Source organism: Syngnathus typhle, linkage group LG3, assembly GCF_033458585.1.
Source record: "Syngnathus typhle isolate RoL2023-S1 ecotype Sweden linkage group LG3, RoL_Styp_1.0, whole genome shotgun sequence".
Lineage (NCBI taxonomy): Eukaryota > Metazoa > Chordata > Actinopteri > Syngnathiformes > Syngnathidae > Syngnathus > Syngnathus typhle.
In genome coordinates this window covers 14,064,760-14,087,103 of record NC_083740.1, presented here as the reverse complement: position 1 = coordinate 14,087,103, position 22,344 = coordinate 14,064,760, and the positions used below count along the sequence as shown (strand labels likewise).

Below are 22,344 nucleotides of genomic sequence, written 5' to 3'. Positions count from 1 at the left end.
ACCGCTTTGTGTAATCTCTGAGTCACATAGCAGAGTAAGAGAAAGGGTTTAGAGCCCTTTGACGCAGGTCACCTAGCGTACATTCCTACTAAAGCTCATAATAGTCACAAGCAACACAGCCAGAATAAGCAACAGCCATAGTAGTGTTTCAAAATTGTATTTTTGTTGTTGTTTTTTTCTTCAAGATACCGCAGTGTATGAAAGTGAATTTTATTTTATTTTATTTTTTTGCCATTTTTCACATGTCCTGAGTGTTGTTAATCACCTAAATGTTGAACAGAGGGTGTGTTTTACCGAAGTCAAATTCCTTGTTTGGGACGCTCAAATATGGCGAATAAAAAACTCTTGAATCTTGAATCTTCAAGTGATCAAGTCATCACAAAAATCACGAAAAAATCCTTATATAAGCCAAAACTATAAGTTCAAAACTTTGGAAAAAAGTCGCGGCTTATAGTCCGGAATTTACGGTATACATGGTTGTTATCCCATTCTTGATTAAATTTAATAACATTTTAAACACACCACTGTACATTTAAACACACCACTGCAGTATTCTTACCTTTACTTGTAAATGAAGTCCATTCTCCTGTCTTTCTGGACGAAGATCTCAATGACAGGGAAAGCAATAAAGTCGATTTTTTGCAGCACAACCACAAAGCCAGTCTTTTTTAGAGTACCAATCCTTTTGAAACGAACGTGTTGTAGTCCGTCCCGGGAGGCTCGTAGTTTGAATTAATCCTCGCAAATCTGGCGTTGGTCTTCCCTTACTTATGATTTCTTGCTTTGACTGAAAGTCAAGTTTTGCAAAATGTCTTGTTTTGGACATTATATCCTACATTTTCAGGGAAAATAAAGCCAAATAGCAACGCGTTAGCCCCGAATGTTGTTGGTTGTTTTTCTTTTCTTTTTTTTCTTCTTAATTTACTCTCGCATTTACCCGTGTCGTGAACTATTAGCCGCAGGCTCACTATCGCCCCATCTTTGAGGCAAAAGTACTGGCTGCCTCAACGCCTGTATTTTCGCGCTGACTGCAAGCACGCGCCGTTTGCACGCGCTCAGTACAGTGTGTGAGTGGTACACACTCTCACACGCACGCCCTGAGAGGCACTACCTGTCACTGCCTCAGCTTCCATGATTCTCGTCTCCCGTTGTTATTTGAACAAGAAATAGTTATTTTGACTATGAAAATGATCCAAATGTATAGGAAACACACCAAAATTGCATTAAAAGCATAGACCACAGGACAGATATTATATTAGGTTTTATTATATTATTCTTTTTTTAACAATTTATGGTGACAGCTGAGGAAACCATGTTGAGCCCCTTACCGCCCCTGGTGGCAAGGTGAGGCACTGCTTCACCTGCCTCCTATGAGTGCACGTGCCTGCTATATACATACTAGAGATGCACCGATCCGACTTTTTCAGTTCCGATACCGATGCCGTGGCTTTGCGTATCGGTCGATACCCGATACCGATCCGATATTATGGTTGACTTAACAAGCTACATAACTCTACATGTGGAACAGAAAAGACCAAAGGCAATGGCATCAGGCAGACTACACAGTTCTTTGCTCTAAATTAGGGGTGTCCAAACTAACGGTCCAGTTTTTCTTGGCCCGCAGCAAATTCTGAAAACATAATTGAATATGGCCCGCACAAGAAGCTTGAGCTCAGCTTCTCAGTTTCCACACTAGATGGAGCCCGCCACACAAAGCGTTTGACGTCCCATTAACACCCCCCCGGAAGAGAAGCGAACACGCAGCGTTTCACATCCGATTAGCCTCCCCCCCCCCCCCCCCCATTCGGGAGAGAAGCGAACGCGCAGCCTTTGACGTCCCATTAGCAACCCGAAGAGAAGCGAACGCGCAGGGTTTGACGTCCGCTTAGCAACCCGGGGAAGAGAAGCGAACGTTCGCTCCATGTTTGCGTTTGTTTAGAAAACTCTCGTGGCATGCGGCACGCGTGCTGCTGGCGTATGACGGAGCCCGCGTCCCAATAAATTAAGGAAAGTATCGGCTCACAGATCGGCTGCATTTTCCGATACCCGATCCATCTATTTTGTTGATATCGGGGCCGATATCCGATCCAGATATCGGATCGGTGCATCTCTAATACATACTGTATTTCTGGGAAGAACGTGTCATAAACGTGTGATAGTTTGTCTGACATAAAACTCTCCACCTTGTTACCTCTGCATCCAGGTTCGTTTGGAATGGCCCACTGATCTAGCAATCAGTCCCATGGACAACTCCATCTATGTTTTGGACAACAATGTTGTGTTGCAAATCACTGAAGATAGACAGGTATTGTCCGTATTCACATTCCTAATACTTTGTGACATTCTGTGGTGCCTTTTTCTTTCCTCCTCAGTGAAAAAGAAAACAACAACATCCATTAATGTAATTAACTATGTCATTAAGGAATACTGTTTGGGTGTGTGTTCAGGTTCGTATCGTGGCAGGCCGTCCCATGCACTGCCAAGTACCTGGTATTGAATACACTATGGGAAAAAAAGCTGTTCAGACCATGCTAGAGGGAGCAACAGCCATTTCCTTGTCCTACAATGGCATTCTGTACATCACAGAGACAGACGAGAAAAAAATCCATCGCATTCGACAGGTAATCTTCAACCTGTGGGGTGGAGGGGATTATCTGGTGGTCCTAAGCATGGCCCTGTGAACCTCCCCCACAATGACACTATTTCTAAAAAAATGTTTTAATCCCTCAGATATCGGTCCACCCAGACTTTGATTTCCCTCACTATTTTATCTACTTGTTCCCAGGTCTCAACTGATGGAGAAATTACCTATGTTGCCGGAGCACCATCTGATTGTGACTGCAAGGTACTTAAATTACCCAATTTCTCATTTCATTTCTAGATTGCTGTACAATGTAAGTTCCAAAAGTTTTAGTTATAATGTTAATGATGACCATCTGTCTCACATCCTGTTTCATTTATTTGCTACAGAATGATGCCAACTGTGACTGTTACCAAACAGGAGATGGTTATGCAAAAGACGCACGACTTAATTGTCCTTCCTCTTTGGCGGTATCCCCGGATGGGACTCTGTACGTGGCCGATCTAGGAAATATTCGCATTCGAGCAATCCGGCGGAACCAACCACTTACTGGTATATCATTTAATTGAATTGAATTTGTTGACTGGACAATTACATTCCAACTTAGCACAACGATGGGTGCCATTAGGCAAACATGTTACCTCAAATGTGTGTAAGCATTTTTTATACAAATAGTGTTGTGCATTAACCAATGCCTCAGGTCAAGGGTTCAAAATAAACACCTTAATGTATGTGTGTCTTCAGGCTCTTTAGCATCTGGTCCCAGCTATTATGAAGTGGCCTCTCCAGCCTCCCAGGAGCTCTATGTGTTTGACTTGAATGGAACGCACCAATTCACACTATCCCTCGTCACTGGAGACTATAAATACAATTTTAGCTACAGGTTGGTGTGGGATATGAGATTTCTAAGCTTTTGCTCCCCATCCTTCCCCCTGTCAGTCACATAATTTACAATGTTGATGTTTTTTTTTTTTTAAAGCAATGAGGAGGATTTAACAGCAGTGACTGACAGCAGCGGTAACACACTCCGTATACGTAGAGATACCAACAGGATGCCTGTACGTGTGGTTGCGCCAGACAATCAGGTGAGTTAAGACCTAACACAAAGATAAACAACTGAGCTGTCTTTTGAAATATCAAATCAAATCAAATCAAATAGGGTGTTGTATCTGGCCATAAAACTATCAAGAGATTGTACACAAACCCCATGTATGCCTGTGCCCACGCTTCTATGTATAAGGTCATCTGGCTGACCATTGGAACAAATGGGGGTCTGAAGTCTCTCACAGCCCAGGGTCAAGAGCTGGTCTTGTTTAGTTACCATGGCAACAGTGGCTTACTGGCGACCAAAAGCATCCAAATTGGATGGACTACTTTCTATGAGTAAGTATATATTTTTATTTGTATTTGTGGTGAACACAAGGAAAAACTGTATAGATTTGCTTTAAATACGACTCGTGTAATTTCATTAATTTCCAACCACTGCCTCCTGCTGTGGCCATGGATATTTTTAGATCATGTAAACTCATTTGATATATCTTAATTCCCCCCCTTTTCCTCTTCACTTTACCTACAGTTATGACAGTGAGGGTCGTTTGACTAATGTAACCTTCCCCACTGGCATGGTTACCAATCTCCACGGCGACATGTCATCAGGGGCAGTTGCTGTGGATATTGAGACGTCAGGGAGGGACGAGGATGTTTCCATAACGACCAACCTGTCATCTATCGACTCATTCTATACTCTGGTGCAGGGTAAGAGCTTAAATTTGAGAGCTTGGTGTTGCAGTCTTAAATCATGTGTATTGTATTGCATATATTTTGAACACAAATGCTGCGTCTTTAACTGAGGTAACTGGTTGAATTAAAATAACATAACTTGGCAAGTAGGTGGCACGGTGGTGCACCGGTTAGCTCGGTGGCTCACGTCCGCCTCACAGTTCAGATGGTGCGGGTTCGATTCTACCTCCGGCCCTCCCTGTGTGGAGTTTGCATGTTCTCCCCGTCTGTCCCCACGTGGGTTTTCTCCAGGCACTCCGTTTCCTCCCACATCCCAAAAAACATGCTTGGTAGGCCAATTGAGCACTCCAAATTGCCCGTTGGTGTGAGTGTGGGTGATTGTTCATCTCTGTCTGCCTTGCAATTGGCTGACAACCGGTTAAGGGTGTCCCCTGCGTACTGCCCGATGACTGCTGGGATAGGCTCCAGCACGCCCGCGACCACAGTGGGGACAAGCGGTACAGAAAATGGATGGATAACTTGGCAAGTATTTAATCTTCTTAGCAATGGCGCTGTAGGAGGATATTTCAGAATTGCTTTCATCACCTGTATTGAGCAGTCTTCTTTTTTGGATTTAATGATGACAATGACAGAATACTATAATACATTATCGACAAAAAGCTGAAAATAATGGGAATAGTCACTTAAAATCTTTAAGAGAAATAACAGTAACAATATAAGCTTCACATGAAACATTTTGTACCTCACTTCTTTTCTGCTTTGTTTTGCTGTAAACTACTGTAACGTACCAAAATCCATTTTGCCTCCCTCGCACTTACTACTAAATACTAACCCTAACCCACTTGCTTTCATCAACAGCACCTCAGATTTTCTCAAATTGTAGGGTAGGTTTTGCTTTAAAAACACTCTTGTTCACTCTTTAAAAAAAAAGACTGAGGATTTGCCAACATTACACAGTATGTCATGTTATGCTTGAACAAGGAGGCAAATCATACATTTTGCATACCCTGGTTCAATATGAAATAATGAGCCAGTTTAACCAAGGTCATGTGTGGCCAGCAGTAATTTGTTTTAGTTCACGTTATGTCTACCCAGAGTGTGAGACAAACACAGCAGGGCAGTATTGATTGGGATGTAATAAGTTATTCAACACCAATGACTCATGAAGTGTTCCCCTGCATCGATACATATACATTATTTGTGATTTAATCTCGCACTGGTTCAGTATGAAGCTAGTCTGCAAAGTTCTATGAGCTGTCTTATGAACTTTGTAAACAATGAACGATTAGAGTTTGTTGCATTTTAGGCAATATAATTCAATTAATTTTGAACTATAATAAAAGAAGAGTTTCATAAAAATATCAGGTAAAGGTAGGATTTTAGGAATACATCTGTTAATATTTTCAATTGTAATCAGATGGTATTACAAATTGAGATAAGAATATCCCTTGGGACTAAAATATTGAAGTGAATACAGGACTTTTTTTCGTTTTGTTCTTAACCCAAATCGCCCGCTTCCATCCCTCATTGTTGTTCTCGATCTGCAGTTGCAAATAAAGCTATCTGCGAGTCACCATATCCATAGATTTCCTACTATCTCCTAGCCGGCAGCTCCTTTAACTGATATCCCACTGTTCCATGTGGTGCTCTTTGTTGGCATGAAACCACTTTACAACTTTAATGTGTCGAGAGGTATAAAATTCAAGTCCACAATGTGAAAACGCTGCGTTACTTTGGCTTTAGAGCCACGGGTGCTTCTATTGAACCGAACAAGCAGGTAAACAAGGACCATTTCCCAAATTGAAAGCTGAGAACGGTCTTGTGAACACACCAAGTATGGTCTTCCTAAGCACATAAGAAGTTCTTTCCAAAGGAGAGTTTCTTTGTAAATTGGAACAGCTGTTTTTTTAAATTTCCCCTCCCTCTGTGACATGTTTTTGTGGTAGTAGCATGAAATGCACCTTGGGATATTTCCCTCACTAAGCCGTTCCAAGAACTAACCAATGCTTCCTTGGTTTAAGCCAGGGGTCACCAAACTACGGCCCGCGGGCCGGATACGGCCCACGGGACCGTTTAATCCGGCCCGCCAACCCTGAACAAATTGTATTATTAAACTTTTTTTTTTGCTCATTTTGCCTGCAATGACTGCGTTTCCCCAGTAGATGGGGAAGCGCTCGCCTGCGCATTTACTACGGAAGCCGTGTCAGAAAGCTCGGTGCACACTCACAAGTGCGTGTACGGACATGGCGCACTCGCGCTCTATTTGTATCAGTCCCGAATTTAGAGCTTGGGCTGTGACGACAGCATTCTTGTAATTTGCGCGCTGAGCTTTCAGATGCAGTTTTGCGCTAAAGCCACCCACAAACCTTCCCCTGGAATCCTTCCGTTAAAATGTCGCCCAAGGAAAAGCAAGGTGAACACAGTGCCGAGCGTTTAAAAGAGAGTGGCCAATTTGGCTCGACGTACGCGACATGACGTTCAGCCACATGAACGTCAACATCTACCCGTCACTGATCGAGGTAAACGGACCAACACCTCGGGTCTCGCCTAAGAATGCCACAACAAATTTTACTCCAGACTATGACGCACTATCAAACTTTAACAAAAAAGACAGCGGTGTCTACAAGCCTACTGGAACCTACAAAAGGATTATAAGGAAGGAACACAAGAACTTTAAGAGACTGCTCATAACTTTTATCTGTTAAGATTGTGCATGGCACAACAGAAAGTTAATGTTCCATGTTTTTTTTTCTATGAAGAACCCAGAGAGAGTTATTTAGTTATTATTTATTTCCTGTTTTTTCTGTGAAGAACTCAGAGAGGGTTATTTAGTTATTATTTATTTCATTAATAGTGTTATTATTTGTTTCCTGACTTTTTTTCTGTAAAGAACCTGGAAAGGGTTATTAAATAACCGTTATTTGGTTATGTGTGGCTTTCTGGAAAACAATAAATTTTTTAAGCTACCCTACGATCGTCACACTTTTTCTGTTACAAACTGACACCGGCTCGCCATCAGAGAAGGGAAAGGTTATGTGGCCCTCACAGGAAAAAGTTTGGGGACCCCTGGTTTAAGCTATCTGACAAAAACAAGATTCGCGTATTCCATGCGTTCTTGGTATATTCGTACTTTCAATTAGAACAGAACTTTTGCGGCCACTGAAGACATTTCAGGATATCAAAATGACGTAAGAACAGACAAGCATTGAGAAATGGCCAAGCTCTCGGGAACTTGCTCGTTTACGCGCCCGTTGATGAGACTGTGGCAGGGTTTCTATTCTCTGGGCATCGATTTGACACAACTGTTGCTCACAAATGTCCACTTTTTGGAGCGTATTAAGCCTTCCCACTTGAGCCCTCTGCCTCATCAATCTGTAAAATGCTGTCCCTCCTTTGTGTCCAAGCTCTCATACAACTCATATACTGTACTTTCTGTGGGCTTTTGCCATCTCCCTCTTCTACTTTGATGTCCTCTTCTTTAACTCCTGTCTGTGGTCCTCACTCCTCTTTCTACCAAATCTCTTCTTCATCATCCTCCTCTTCTCTACACTTCTGAATATCCTTGTTTGGTGTTCATTATCTTCTTATGTCTGGCCAGAGAAACATCAAATAATTTCCTCCTGGTCTCCCAAATCACTCCTGCTATATCAGATCAATCATCTGCCAGCTCATCAAGACAACACAAAGCTTTTCTTGACTCACAAAATGTCTTCTTTGTTAACCTTCATTGTTTGGTCTTCAGGTCTACCCCCATTTACACTCCTTTTCCCACCACCACCATAATATCATCTAGTATCATCTGATGATGTCTGAATGTGGTCTTTCTTCTCACCAATGAACAACATGCTTTATTGTCAATCTCTTCATGCCAAGACACACAAAGAAATCGAAATTACGTTTCCCCTATCCCACGGTGACGAGACACAATACACGATATACAACACATGTATGTTTTGTCGAACATACAAGTAAACAACGCAAAATAAAAACAAGAAGGCACAAACAATGAACAATAAGAGTGATGAATAAATAATAAATAAACAAATAACACAGTAAATAAGAGGAGCAAAATGGAGCAAGAGTGCACAGCAGACAGTCAGAACAAAGCGCAAAAGTACAGGACGCCACGCAGAAGGGGAGAGAGAGTTCAGGACCCTAACAGCCTGGAGATCACAAACTCCGCCAGTGGCGAGCAGTGCTCGCATACCACCACAGAGTCCCGGCACCATCCGTCACGGATGTAGACGCACATCCCACCTCCTCGCGACTTTCCCCCTCGTACAATGGCCCGGTCCGCCCGATAGCACGCTAGCCGCTCCAGATGCACAGCAGAGTCCGGAATGATGACGGTCAACCAAGTCCCAGTGAACACGAGTACACAGCAGTTACGCACTGTCCGGTTCGTAGATTTCAGCAGGCGAATGTAAACCATGTTGATGCCCAGCGACCGAACATTCGCCAGAAGAATGGAAGGCACGGCCGGGCGAGCTGGGTTGGCCGCCAGCCTGGCCCTGACGCCCCCGCGCTCGCCCCTCTTCAGCCTCCTCGCACACCGCTTCCGACGCTTCCCAACCGGGGGAGGAATAGCAGGCGAGTCCGGCGACGCCTCAGGACGGAGCAGACCGAGCGCCTTTAATGTCCCCGCTTCAAAGTCCAGAACGCCACAAAACTCGCTTTCGCCGATGTCGAGCAGAACCAGCCCGCTGTACTTGTAGCACGACTCAGTACGACGAGACGAACACATAAAACTGTCGGACAATCCCACATTAAACGACAAAACAAAGCACCGTTCGGGACAGAGAGACGCCGCTGCATGTGCACGCGCCGCCATCTTACTTCTCTGAATCTAGAATCCATTTATGTTTATCTGCCATGACAGATGATAAAAATATTTTTGTAGTTTTTAAAGACAGAAATAGTTTGTAGGTTGGTGGAATAAAGCCTCTTGTTTAGTCATCACATCTGCTCATTTACACACACGCACACACACAACACACCATTAGTGCTGTGAGGTCAAGGGAAACCTAATTAAAAGAGGCAGCGGGATGGTAATACCTGCTCTGTGCTCCATTAGCAGGTTCAAATAAGGAAATGGAAATTAATTGACCTGTTTTTACTCCCCTTTGTTCATTGTGTTATCATTCTTCTGTCTCCTTTTATAACCAAAACCATAATAATCAATTAGGTTTTTTTCAAGAAATATATCTCGTCTATATGGTAATTACGTGTTCCTCTACCCCCCCAGACCAGCTTCGAAACAGCTACCAAGTGGGTAATGATCATTCTCTTAGAGTCATCTATGCCAATGGGCTGGATACACATTATCAGACTGAGCCTCATATTCTGGCAGGTAAGTGCACAAACTGAATGAGAAGTCCTGCTGTTACAGTGTATCGGCTGCTTTATTTACATATACAGTAATTTCCGGACTATTAGCCGCACCTGAATATAAGCCGCACCAGCAAAAAATTGCTGAAAATGTTGGGGGTTTTCCCATAAATAAGCCGCACCCTACTATAAGCCACATGTGCATGTGAGTCATTTACAAAGAAATACGGTACACAGAAAGCCTTTTTAAAGTTTAAATAACATACTTTAACATGTCTTTCTAAATGCTGCAGTAATACCGCAGTAACACAGAAGTGTGCACGCGAGTTATTTACAAAGAAAGACAGTACACAGAAAGCCTTTTTAAAGTTTTAATAACATACCTTAACATTTCTTACCAAACACTGCCTGTGCGCGGCAGTAATACCGCAGCAACACGGAAATGACACAGTACTAATAGGGCTGAATTAAAAAAAAAACATACGGGTAAAAGTCACTGAGACGTGGCGGTAACACGGTAGCATAGCACTAACAGGGCTGGTTAAAGAAACATACCAGTAAAAGTAAAAAAAGAGCCAGTAAAAGAGCCGTCTTCATCTTCCTCCTGTGCACTGAAACCATCAAAGTCTTCCTCCTCAGTGTCTGATTGGAATAGCGTTAGATATCTGTCAGGTTTATTTCGATGACTGAATAACTATTAAGAGAAGAGCAACAGCAAACAGACCACAAGTGAGACAGAATATTAAGTCTTTTCTCGCGAGGAGTGCAGTACAGATCCTTCACAACAATCTCACTACACTAAAATATCTGTATGCACTCCCGCTCTTTTTATTTGGATTTGCCCGACCCACAGTGTGAGACATAAGCCACTAAAAGGGGAGGAGGAAAGCATGTGGGCTTTGTCTCGTAAGGAAAAATCACTAGGCGTTTACATACTGATAAGAACATCTGGGAAGAGGAATTTGAGTGGACTGGATACAGAAGAAAAAACCTTTGACCTCTAGTTAAAACATAGCAAGGGAAGTTTTACAACATTGTGTAGGATGCAACAAGCTAAGTTATTTATTACTGGTTATATACATTCCAACCTAATCCTACGATCAAGATAGTTGGGAAACCCTGACTTTAATGGTCACTTGGAGGTTCATCTGGGGTGCAGGACAGCAATGAGGCATGTTGTCTAACAAAGTGGTCTTTGTTAGAAAGGAACTGTCCTTCTGTGGTACATCATAAAAACAGCAAGGCCAAACAGCAAGCATATATTGCAGTAATATTGCGGTAAAGCATTGATTAGAGAACGCATGATAACATATATATACATTTTTCTAACAATATCCTTCGCCACACACTTTCTCAGTCTCTCTTTCGTCGTCGCTTTTATGCCTTTCTTCTAGCATTTTCCATGATGCATTTTCATGCTAATTTTATTCATGCACGAAGCGCTAAGTTACATTAAACTAGCGAGCAAAAAAGAAAAGGGTGACACAACAGATGTCATTAACAATGGCCCAAATCGACTGCCTTTAACTTAAAAGCGGCATCATATGCATTTCCTATGTCCCTCATAATGACGGTTTGTGTATAAAAGCTTTCTTTCTTCAGTAATGTCCGTCTTGATCTCGTTCTGTCTCTTCTTTGTGTGAATTATATGACACTATTTGCCTGGGGGATGGACATGCGATTAACACACCACTTTTCTCCCCGGTGATGGTGTCACATATCCCTCCGCCCAGCAAAGCGGTGCCGCACAACAACGGCCCACAGCCTTTTTACGAGTGTATAAAAGTGATCAAATCATCACAAAAATCACAGAAAAAAAAAAAGATAAGCCACACCGACTATAAGCCGCAGGGTTCGAAATTTGAGAAAAAAGTTGTGGTTTATCGTCCGAAAATTACGGTAGTGTGTTCAATTGTGGTCCATGGGCTACACACAATAAATGGTTGTCAGATGAAATATGGTTGGTAAACCTCAAGTAGGTTACTGCCCAGTATTTGTAGTTTTCTTTAAAGATGCACTGATTGCGACACTGTCAATATGTTTTAGTATTCTGACTTGTAAAAAGTCTTCAATTCTACATCAGTCTATACCAGCATTCCATATATATGCTACAAGATGCATACCTCGCTTAGTGTGTGGTGTGCAGTTTGGCAGATGGCAAACAATTCTTCAAAAGGAGTCAACATATTTTTTAAGCTGTTTGTTGACACTCTAGTCTGAAGATGTAGACGTAATATGGAGACCAGATGAACCAATCAGAGGACATTACGTTGTAGTACGTAAAATACGTAGACCAGGGCGGTAAACCAATCAGAGAACTGTACGTAATATGTAGAGTACATACTACCTCGCCACCAGTGATGAATAAATACAACCGTTTGTGCAAACAGCATTAAGACCCTATAAAATGGCATCGACAGAGACATGCTTACGAGGCACAATTAGAGCTTTCTGGAAAGCCGTTAATTCTAGTAGAATAGCAACGTGACAATGATGAGACAATGACGAGAGGGAACTTGACATGTTTAATGGTGTACATCATCAACTGTTTAATTCGGATACAGAAGATGAGGACTTGGATGGATTTGCGTGTGATTAACAATAATGTGAGTACAGTACAGTACAGTACAGTACAGTACAGTACAGTACAGTACAGTACAGTACAGTACAGTACATGGTTAAATACTAGAATAAAGTACAACTGAAATCATACAACTAAACTTACTGTCTTGCTTCCGTGACGTTGAGAATAATTGTCAACTTTGGCCATGTGAAGCCCTTTGAGACTTGTCTGTGATTAAGGGTTATATGAATAAACTTGACCAAACTTGATTTAGCACAAGCTTCGCTATTTAACCCACAACATTTGTTTCTGCAGCATACTGGAAATTCATACAGTGACATTGTTGGCATGCTGTCTTTTTCTGTCAAAATCCAGGTGCCGCCAACCCAACTGTGGCGCGACGCAACATGACACTTCCAGGAGAGAATGGCCAAAATCTGGTGGAGTGGAGGTTTAGGAAGGAACAGACTCGAGGAAAAATCATTGTCTTTGGAAGGAAGCTCAGAGTGAGTACCACGCAAAATGACATTAGACAAAAAAAAGAAAAGAAAAAAAGCATGCTATGTCAAGATATCGCTAATTACACTGACTGCCAATATTACAACAAGAAAAAAATTCCTTTATTTTGCTGTAAACTGAATGAAACCTTGGGTCTGGCATGAGATAAGAGATTAACATTTCACACATAGCACCTTTTGTTTACCCAGCCATCTGTTAGACCAATGATCCCCAACCTTTTTTGCGCCACGGACCGGTTACATGTCGGAAATATTTTCGCGGACCGGCATTTATATAAATAAATAATACATTTATATAAATAAATAATACATTTATATAAATAATTAAATAATACATTTATAATAAATATATAAATACGATGAAATAAAATTATACGACTGACATAAAAACACGTACAAATGACAAAAATAAAACTCACCATTACGTTGAATTAGTGGGAGCACTGAGTTTGTTTCTCAGAAACGAGCCGGTCCCATCTAGACGTAATCAGAGACAATGACACCCGAAGTGATTAAGGTTTGTCTTTTACTGCAGGATGCTTGGTCTCCATGTGTTGAAGCAGTTTTGAATGCTTCATTGCCTGGTTAGTTAGCCTGTCGCTACATATTAGCTTTGCGGGCTCGACTGGGGAAACATGTCACGTGACCAGGACGAGTGTCTTGACCTGAATTAATTGATCGTCGATAATTTATTATTATTTTTTTTCTGTGCGGCATGGCGGCCCGGTACCAAGTGACCCACGGACCGGTACCGGTCCGCGGCCCGGTGGTTGGGGACCACTGTGTTAGACAACACGACATATCTAGCTGCCTTTTAGGTAGCTTGTACTGTAGCAGTCAACTAATCTAGTTGTATCAATCACAAAAATTAGTCAATACAAAATCGCATACCTCAAAACAATAATAAAGACTGTTTTTGCGGAACATGAAACCAAAGTTACTTGTTTCTCCGCTGACACTTATTGCACTCGTCTGACAACAAAAGTGTGCATCCATACATTAATCCTAGTGTTTGTGATTGTTTATGTCCGCAAAATTGTTTTATGTTGTTGCTGCGATGCGCAGCTGTGGTTGCTTAGAAACGGGAACAGGGTGATGTACCGTTTTTTTCCGTGTATAATGCTCAAAATTTAACAAATTTATTGTCCTAAAATCTGGGGTGCGCATTATACATGGGTACACGTTTTTTTTTATTATTTTTTTTTTTATTATTTTTTTTTTATGTTTTTTTTAAGAAAATCATGGTACAACAAAACCAACAACAGGACTGACCGACAAAGTCGTGGAACAAAAAGACAGGGTGACATTACCAAAGACAGGAACAGAAACCAAACAGACATCATGACAGTAACACATGCAATGATCCGACGGTGAGCGAGGGGCAGACAGGACTTAAATACAAAACACGTTACATTGATTGAGGTGACACAGGAAGGGAGGGGCGACGCGAACAGAAACTATGGCAACCTAGACACACAGCAAAACTGGGGACGAGACATGAGAAATCTCCCTCGAAATAAAACTTGAAATCACCTTTCTTCTTGTTTGTTGTCAATAGCGCCACGCATTCAGCCATCCTGCCCAACACACTTAGTCAGTAAAATTCATAATTGACGACACATCGTTTGATGCGATGGTGCAATCCTTGATGGTGTGTTATTGTCAAATATTGTTTGTTTTTTAATCTCCATCGCGGACCGGACGTCATACGGAGGCAGTATCACTGCGCATGCGCACTGTGGATCCGATGCGCAGAACGGATGCGCAAGACACGTCAGCCATATAAAGAGCGAGAGTTCAGTTTTCTTCCTATTAGTTTCAATTCACAGTTTAATTAGCAGTTTCAATCAGCAAATAACAAAATGCGTATTACAGGTAATATTTTATTTCACAACACTTTGCCTTGATCCTTTCGTCTCTGCTGTTCACTTGAAACACGCTCCATACGAATGCAATGCTCTCGTATCAGACGCTTGCTCGATCACCTGCTCATTTGCTGTCACAATGTACCCTACACAAATCCGAAACATTTGTTGTGGCTCCGAGTCACGACGAGGGGCAAGTTTCGGTTTCCAAGGGTGTTTTTATTCCTCTTCAACTTCTCTCCCATACAGAGCCGCCTTTTTCACATGTCCGCACGTCACTTTCCTCTTTTCATCTGATCGCGGTGGTGCCTTTACGGGCAGTCGGAGAAATCAACGCCAACAAAAAATTTTACATCCAGCCTAGTTAAGACCATACCAAAGACTATAAAAATGGGACCCATTGCCTCCCTGCGTGTGTGACAATCATTGGGACTTAAAAAAACAAAAAAAATAAAAATAAAAAAAATAAATTGGGTGCGTATTATACATGGGTATTATACATGAACAGCAGAGAAGAAAGGAACAAGGCAAAGTGTTGTGGAATAAAATATTACCTGTAATACGGATTTAGGTAGAGAACTGAAGTCTCGCTCTTTATATAGCCGACGTATCTTGCGCATCCGTTCGTCAATTATGAATTTTACTGACTAAGTGTGTTGGGCAGGATGGCTGAATGCGATGCGCGGTTGACAACAAACAAGAAGAAAGATGATTTCAAGTTTTATTTCGAGGGAGATTTTCTTCAAAAATTGTTGTTCCCATGTATAATGCGCACCCCAGATTTTAGGGCAATAAATTAGTTAAATTTTGCGCATTATACATGGGAAAAGACGGTATCTGTTTCTGATATACCAGTGAGCAACCTGATATAGTGTCACTGTTCCAAAAGAGTGAATCAAATGGACCATATCATTTAGTAATTTCCCAAGTATTTTCTTTAGAATTTTTGCCACCTGAAGATGAGATCTACAGTTGTGGGACAATTTTTGGTCAAGATTAATCAGTCTCTTGTCTCGACTGCATGTGTACACTTCAACAGAGGTGGGCATTGTCTGTCCATCCCTGAGTTTCCTTCCTGACCCATGTGCGCACAATGTGATGATAGGTGAAAATGGGAAGTATGTCATTGCGGTTTGTGGGAACAAAAGGTACAGAACTTAGTTATATTTCTATTATTTGTTTGGTTGCATGTCAGCTGTGCGATGTGTGTGACGTGGTACCGTTAAGTCTGTGCTCTAAAGTGTTTGGCTGACTTGGACTGGGTGAAATACTCGCAGAAACTCAAGGACTCAGGGCATCCCACCTCTGCACTTTAACATTAACAGACAAATTCACCACTACTGGGTAACTGCCTTGTTTCCCTTGTAAGATGTGAACATATCTCTCTTTCATTCAAAGGTGAATGGAAGGAACCTATTGTCTGTAGATTACGATCGCACTTTACGAACAGAGAAGATTTATGATGATCACCGGAAGTTCCTTCTGAAGATCATTTATGACACCCAAGGGCATCCGACACTCTGGGTTCCAAGCAGCAAGTTACTCGCTGTTAACCTGACATACTCCAGGTAATCATCTGTGCCCTGAGGAATTTACACTAATTTGTTTGATCAGGATTGTTATGTAATTCTATGTATTCAGTGTCAAATCACTTATTATAGGCCACCTTACACACGGAGTACTTTTGGGACCCTAGTTATTAGAGTTTAGAGATACACCAGAGGGAGAGAGAAAGCAATGTGTAAACCTGAATTGTTTTCTTCCCGTATTTTGTTAAATTCTAACACAGTTACAATTCTCTGTTTGAATGGCGCTTATGTTACATTCTAACACAATTATGTTTTTTTAGTTAGGTGGCGCTTTTTGTTTTCTTCCCATTCCTATCTTGTCACATTCTAACTAGGGCTATCAGTTTAATGCGTTAATTAAATGAATTAATTACATTGCAAATTAATTGCTATGAAAATGAGCACAATTAATCTTGAGTGGCAAGTCAATGCTGACTTGTAGGCTGCAGTGACATATAACTTGATTCCTGCACCACTAGTCAACAGTCAAATTCAAATGCACTACTCAGCATCCCATCAGATCCCACACTTTGATTTTAAGTAACTTACCATCAAAGATACTTTTCTCAAAGAGACATTTTCTTTTGCAGTATCTTTGCCGCAGACACACAGATTCTAAGAACATCTACAAACTATTGCTAAACAAGGTAGACAATGTCAGGGAGTGATTAATCAACATCTATTTTAGCTGTGGTCTAAGTTTAAAAAAGGAAGATAACGACTTAAAGTAATGTAGTACAAGGTAGCCATCTAAGTTGCAATTTTTAAAAACTCATATTAATATGATTTGACTAGTGTGGTTTTCTGTGTGTGTCCAGTACTGGGCAGGTAACTGGCTTGCAAAGGGGTCCAACCACAGAGAAATGGGAGTATGACAGTCAAGGAAGGATCATTTCCAGAGTATTTGCTGATGGAAAGACATGGAGCTACACCTATTTAGATAAGGTAAAGGAGAGCTACAGTTTATACACAGTTACTATGGACAAATGGTTACACTTTAATTGCTGTATTTTACTACTAACTTTTGGCAGCATCATACGATATCAAATTAAGTCCGACTGCTTATTTATACCCATATCCATGTGCAGCAACTCTACCAACTCAAGGAGAAAGAAAGAAGCCCACATGCATCTTTCTTTCTTTCTTTCTTTCTTTCTTTCTTTCTTTCTTTCTTTCTTTCTTTCTTTCTTTCTTTCTTTCTTTCTTTCTTTCTTTCTTTCTTTCTTTCTTTCTTTCTTTCTTTCTTTCTTTCTTTCTTCTTTCTGTCTTTCTTTCTTTCTTTCTTTCTTTCTTTCTTTCTTTCTTTCTTTCTTTCTTTCAGTGAAGTACAGACAGATGTGTCTGCAGAGACATGATAAAAAGATAAATGACACACTCACACACACATACACACACTTACACACACACACACACGCGCACACACACACACACACACACACACACACACACGCACAAAAGTAAACTGACTTAAAAGGTTAGTTCTGTGTTCCTTCCTTGCACAAAGCAAGGTTATCGCTGTAAATTTGCAAGTAAATGGGAAGCACCATTAACTGAAGACTGTTCCCTTGTTAAATGGGAAACAAGGGAAACAAACTGTGTGAAAGTTGCTCTTCATAACTGACAGACCTCTCATAGCTCACAGTTAGCTTATGAGAAGGTCTTTATTGGTTAAGTTTAAAAATAAAAAAACTACACAAGAAAAGCTTCTTTAAATTCTCACAAAAAGACATTTCATAATAAGAAGTTGGGCTGTTTGATCATTATGACTCGCAAAGGGGGAAGTTCACGGAAGCACCTCTTCCAGTCATACAGTCACTCACAAGTCAAAGAGCCCAGTAACAATGAATTGCTTCGAGAGACTGGTTCTCCAACACATCAAAGACTGCCTCCCCCCCACACTCGACCCCCATTAGTTCGCATACCGGGCGAACAGATCCACGGAGGACGCTATCACCATAGCTCTGCATGCTGTGTTGAGACACCTGGAACAGCAGCAGAGCTATGCGAGAATGCTCTTTGTGAACTACAGCTCGGCTTTCAATACAACCATCCCAAACGTTCTGGTCACGAAGCTGGACATTTTGGGCCTCCCCCCTCTCACTTGCACCTGGATCAAAGACCTCTTGACCAACAGGCCCCAGACGGTGAGACTTCCTCTACACACACACTGAGCACTAGTTCACCACAAAGCTGCGTGTTGAGCCCTCTCCTCTACTGTCTTTATACCCATGACTGCAGTCGGGCCCACGGCAACAACATGATTGTAAAATTTGCTGATGACACCACAGTGGTCGGGCTTATCTCGAATGGTGATGAGATAGCCTATAGGGAGGAGGTCCAGAAGCTCACGAACTGGTGCTCTGCAAATAACCTGGTTCTGAACACCAAGAAAACAAAGGAGATCACCGTGGACAGGAGGAAAAAAAGATACCCCCCCATGCATCAACAGCAAGATTGTGGAGAGGGTCCACGACATCAGATTCCTGGGAGTCCAGATCTCTGATGACCTCTCCTGGTCACGCAAGAAGGCTCAGCAGCGTCTACACTTCTTAAGAGTCTTCAGGAAGAGCGGTATGGATCGGAAGCTTCTGCTCGTCTTCTACCATTCCTCCATTGAGAGCCTGCTGACCTACTGCCTCACCTGGTACGGGAGCTGCACTGCTGCAGATAGAGGGAGGCTACAGAGTACAGTCAAAGCAGCGCAAAGGATCATCGGCTGCCCTCTCCCCTCCCTGACGGACATATACAACACCCGGTGCGTCAGCAGAGCTCATAACATCATCAAAGCCAACACACATCCGCCTCCCAGCTGTTTGAACTGCTTCCTTCTGGGAGGCGCTACAGAGGCATTCGAACAAGGACTACCAGACTGAAAAACTGTTTCTTCCCAAGACCCACCCATCACCGCTCTGAACTCTGAGAGAAAACAACACCAGCTATAATACAACACCGACACTCCTTTAAAAACTACGTGCAATAACTATTTAGTCTTTATTATTTACTTTCTGTACAAACCTCATTCATGTTAATACATATACCCACATTGAACATACTGTAAATAACCTTTTTTAACCTTCATTTTTAGACTAATAGCTAATAGCGCTAGGAAGGGAGCAGTTATCCGAATTTTGTTGTACAACTAAGTTGTAAAATGACAATAAAGGGCATTCTATTCTATTCTATTCTATTCTTTATTTATTTGGCGGTGAAGGAATGGTATATGGCAAATAGAGTGCACTTTATAGTTATTTTATCAACACCATTCTTCATTTTGCATTTAAAAAAAATAATAATCAAGTCTAACAAGTATTTAGAACAAAGGTTTCAGAACCAGCTTTATTGACCAAGTATCTGCATGCCAAACGGAATTTTACTCCGGTTGATCTCAGCCTCTGTACAACATTTAAGTGACTGACAACATTCAGGTAACTAACAACATTTAAGTGGCGAGAGCAGGATGTTATTGCACAGTGATGTCTCTGAGTCTCTATGAGTGGTGTGAGTTCATCAGAGCGACAGCCTAAGGGAAGAAGCTGTGTCTGTGTCTGATGGTTTTGGCGTACAGCGCTAGAAAAGAAGTCATCCGTCCCCCCCACGTCATTTTATGTGGCCCGTGAACTTCCATGACCCCCACTTAAATCTGTACCAAAATGTTTGTCATGTGTAATAAATAATGACGATATTGCGAGACTTAATTTTCAACCTTTTTACAGTAACAAGCAATAAGTGAACAAACTTATCCTTGACATCTGATGTCAAAGCTAGTAATCTATGATTGTTTGCATGTAATATAATGTTATAATTTGATGAGGTGATTAAACATTTATTTGAGTTCACGGTCATAATGGTCATCTGTATCTACAAAGTATCCCATGTCAAAAATAAGTTTGACACCTCTGATTTAGAGGGAAGGGAACCGTTGCTTGTCCTAAAAACATGAATGTACAGGGGATTAGCCAACGTTCCGTTGTACTCGTCTGCTGCTGGGGGACAGAGCGTGCTCTTCTCACAGCCTGCAGCTCACCATGTATTCTTCATTTTGCGTTTTAAAAGTTAAATTTATAAAGTGTAACAAGCATTTGTCTACACTGTTTGTACTATGTGACCTCTCTGCATCCATTGCAGCCTGGTCATCCTGGATAAGGGACCTTCCCATCTGTAGTCTCTTCTCAAGGTTTCTCATTTCCCCTAGCTGGAGTTTTGAGTTTTTCCTTGCCCTCTTGGGAGTTTAAGATCAGGGGATGTTTGAGAATATTTGCCATTTTTCACATATCCTGAGTGTTGTTAGTCACCTAAATGTTGAACAGAGGCTGTGATTTACCGAAGTCAAATTCCTTGTTTGGCACGCTCAAACATGGCGAATAAAAAACTCTTGAATCTTGAATTTAGAGGGAAGGGAACTTTTTGGGCTGGGAGGGGCTCTTAACGGGATAATGGAGGCGTAACCACCCTGAAAAAACATTTAAAGTCAACCTCTACTTTGTGGGTATGTCCTTATTGCTGGCATTGTTTTTTTTTTTTTTATCTAACCCTTGCGATATTTGAGGGAATACTGTACAGGACTGTCTCAGAAAATTAGAATATTGTGATAAAGTTTCTTATTTCCTGTAATGCAATTAAAAAAAAAGTCATACATTCTGGATTCATTACAAGTCAACTGAAATATTGCAAGCCTTTTATTATTTTAATATTGCTGATTATTACAGTTTAAGAAAACTCCTCCAAAAATCCTATCTCAAAAAATTAGAATATTTCCTCAGACCAAGTAAAAAAAAAAGATTTATAACAGCAAAACAAAATCAAACATTTGAAAATGTCCATTAATGCACTCAGTACTTGGTTGGGAATCCTTTTGCACGGATTACTGCATCATTGCGGCGTGGCATGGAGGCAATCAGCCTGTGGCATTGCTGATGTGTTATGGATGCCCAGGATGCTTCAATAGTGGCCTTTAGCTCATTTGCATTGTTGGGTCTGGTGTCTTTCAGCTTCTTCACAATACCCCACAAATTCTCTAATGGGGTTCAGGTCAGGAGAATTGGCAGGCCAATGGAGGACAGTAATGCCATGATCAGTACACCATTTACTGGTGGTTTTGGCACTGTGGGCAGGCGCCAGATCATGCTGGAAAATGAAACTCATCATCTCCATAGAGCTCTTCAGCAGACGGAAGCATGTAGTGCTCTAAAATCTGCATTTACTCTGGACTTGATGAAACACAGTGGACCAACACCAGCAGCTGACATGGCTCCCCAAACCATCGCTGACTGTGGGAACTTCACACTGGATTTCAAGCAACTTGGATTTTGCTCCTCTCCAGCCTTTCTCCAGATTCTGGCGCCTTGACTTCCAAATGAAATACAAAACTTGCTTTCGTCTGAAAAGATGACTTTGGACCACTCTGCAACTGTCCAGTGCTTCTTTTCCAAAGACCAAGTCAGACGCTTTTTCCGTTGTCTTGAGTTCAGAAGTGGCTTGACCATGGGAATACGGCTTTTGTAACCCATTTCCGGACACGTCTGTGAGCTACTGTTCAATTTTGATATCTGGACTCCAGCTTCAGTCCATTCCCCCAAATTCTGGAAGCGACTCTTCTTCACAATGCTGTTAAGGGAGCGGTCATCTCTCTTGGTTGTGCAACGTTTCCTGCCACATTTCCCCCTTCTAACAGACTTTTTGTGGATGTGCTTTGAAACTGCACTCTGTGAACAGCTGAGAAATGTCTTTTCGTGTCTTACCCTCCTGATGGAGGGGGTCAATGATGGTCCTCTGGACAGCAGTCATATCAACAGTCTTCCCCATGCTTGTGATTTAGTTTAGTCAAATTCAAAGTCAAAGTCAGCTTTATTGTCAATCTCTTCACGTCAAGACACACAAAGAAACCGAAATTATGTTTTCTCTATCCCACGGTGACGAGACATAGTACACGATAGACATACAAGTAAACGACACAATATAAAAACAAGAAGGCACAAACAATAAATAATAAGAGTGATGAATAAATAATAAATAAACAGATAACACAATAAATAAGAGGAGCAAAACGGAGCCAGTGTGCATACAGCAGACAGTAAGCATAGCGCAAAGGTACAGGACGCTACGCAGAAAGGGGAAGCGAGTTCAGGATCCTAACAGCCTGGAGTATGAAGCTGTTGGTGAGTCTGGTGGTGCGGGAGCGCAG

General features: G+C 41.6%; 1 protein-coding gene across 1 annotated transcript in view; it reads left to right on the top strand.

Moving 5' to 3' along the window:
• The window catches only part of LOC133151396 (teneurin-3), a 286,876-nt gene that overhangs the window by 241,984 nt on the left and 22,548 nt on the right, over positions 1–22,344 (top strand). The window contains exons 26-37 of the mRNA XM_061274374.1: positions 2,204–2,305; positions 2,448–2,621; positions 2,786–2,845; positions 2,971–3,133; positions 3,326–3,464; positions 3,561–3,666; positions 3,822–3,964; positions 4,158–4,336; positions 9,567–9,671; positions 12,588–12,718; positions 15,994–16,163; positions 16,982–17,108. Coding sequence (XP_061130358.1) covers positions 2,204–2,305; positions 2,448–2,621; positions 2,786–2,845; positions 2,971–3,133; positions 3,326–3,464; positions 3,561–3,666; positions 3,822–3,964; positions 4,158–4,336; positions 9,567–9,671; positions 12,588–12,718; positions 15,994–16,163; positions 16,982–17,108 — 1,599 coding nt within the window. The remainder of the gene's footprint in view (positions 1–2,203; positions 2,306–2,447; positions 2,622–2,785; positions 2,846–2,970; positions 3,134–3,325; positions 3,465–3,560; positions 3,667–3,821; positions 3,965–4,157; positions 4,337–9,566; positions 9,672–12,587; positions 12,719–15,993; positions 16,164–16,981; positions 17,109–22,344) is intronic.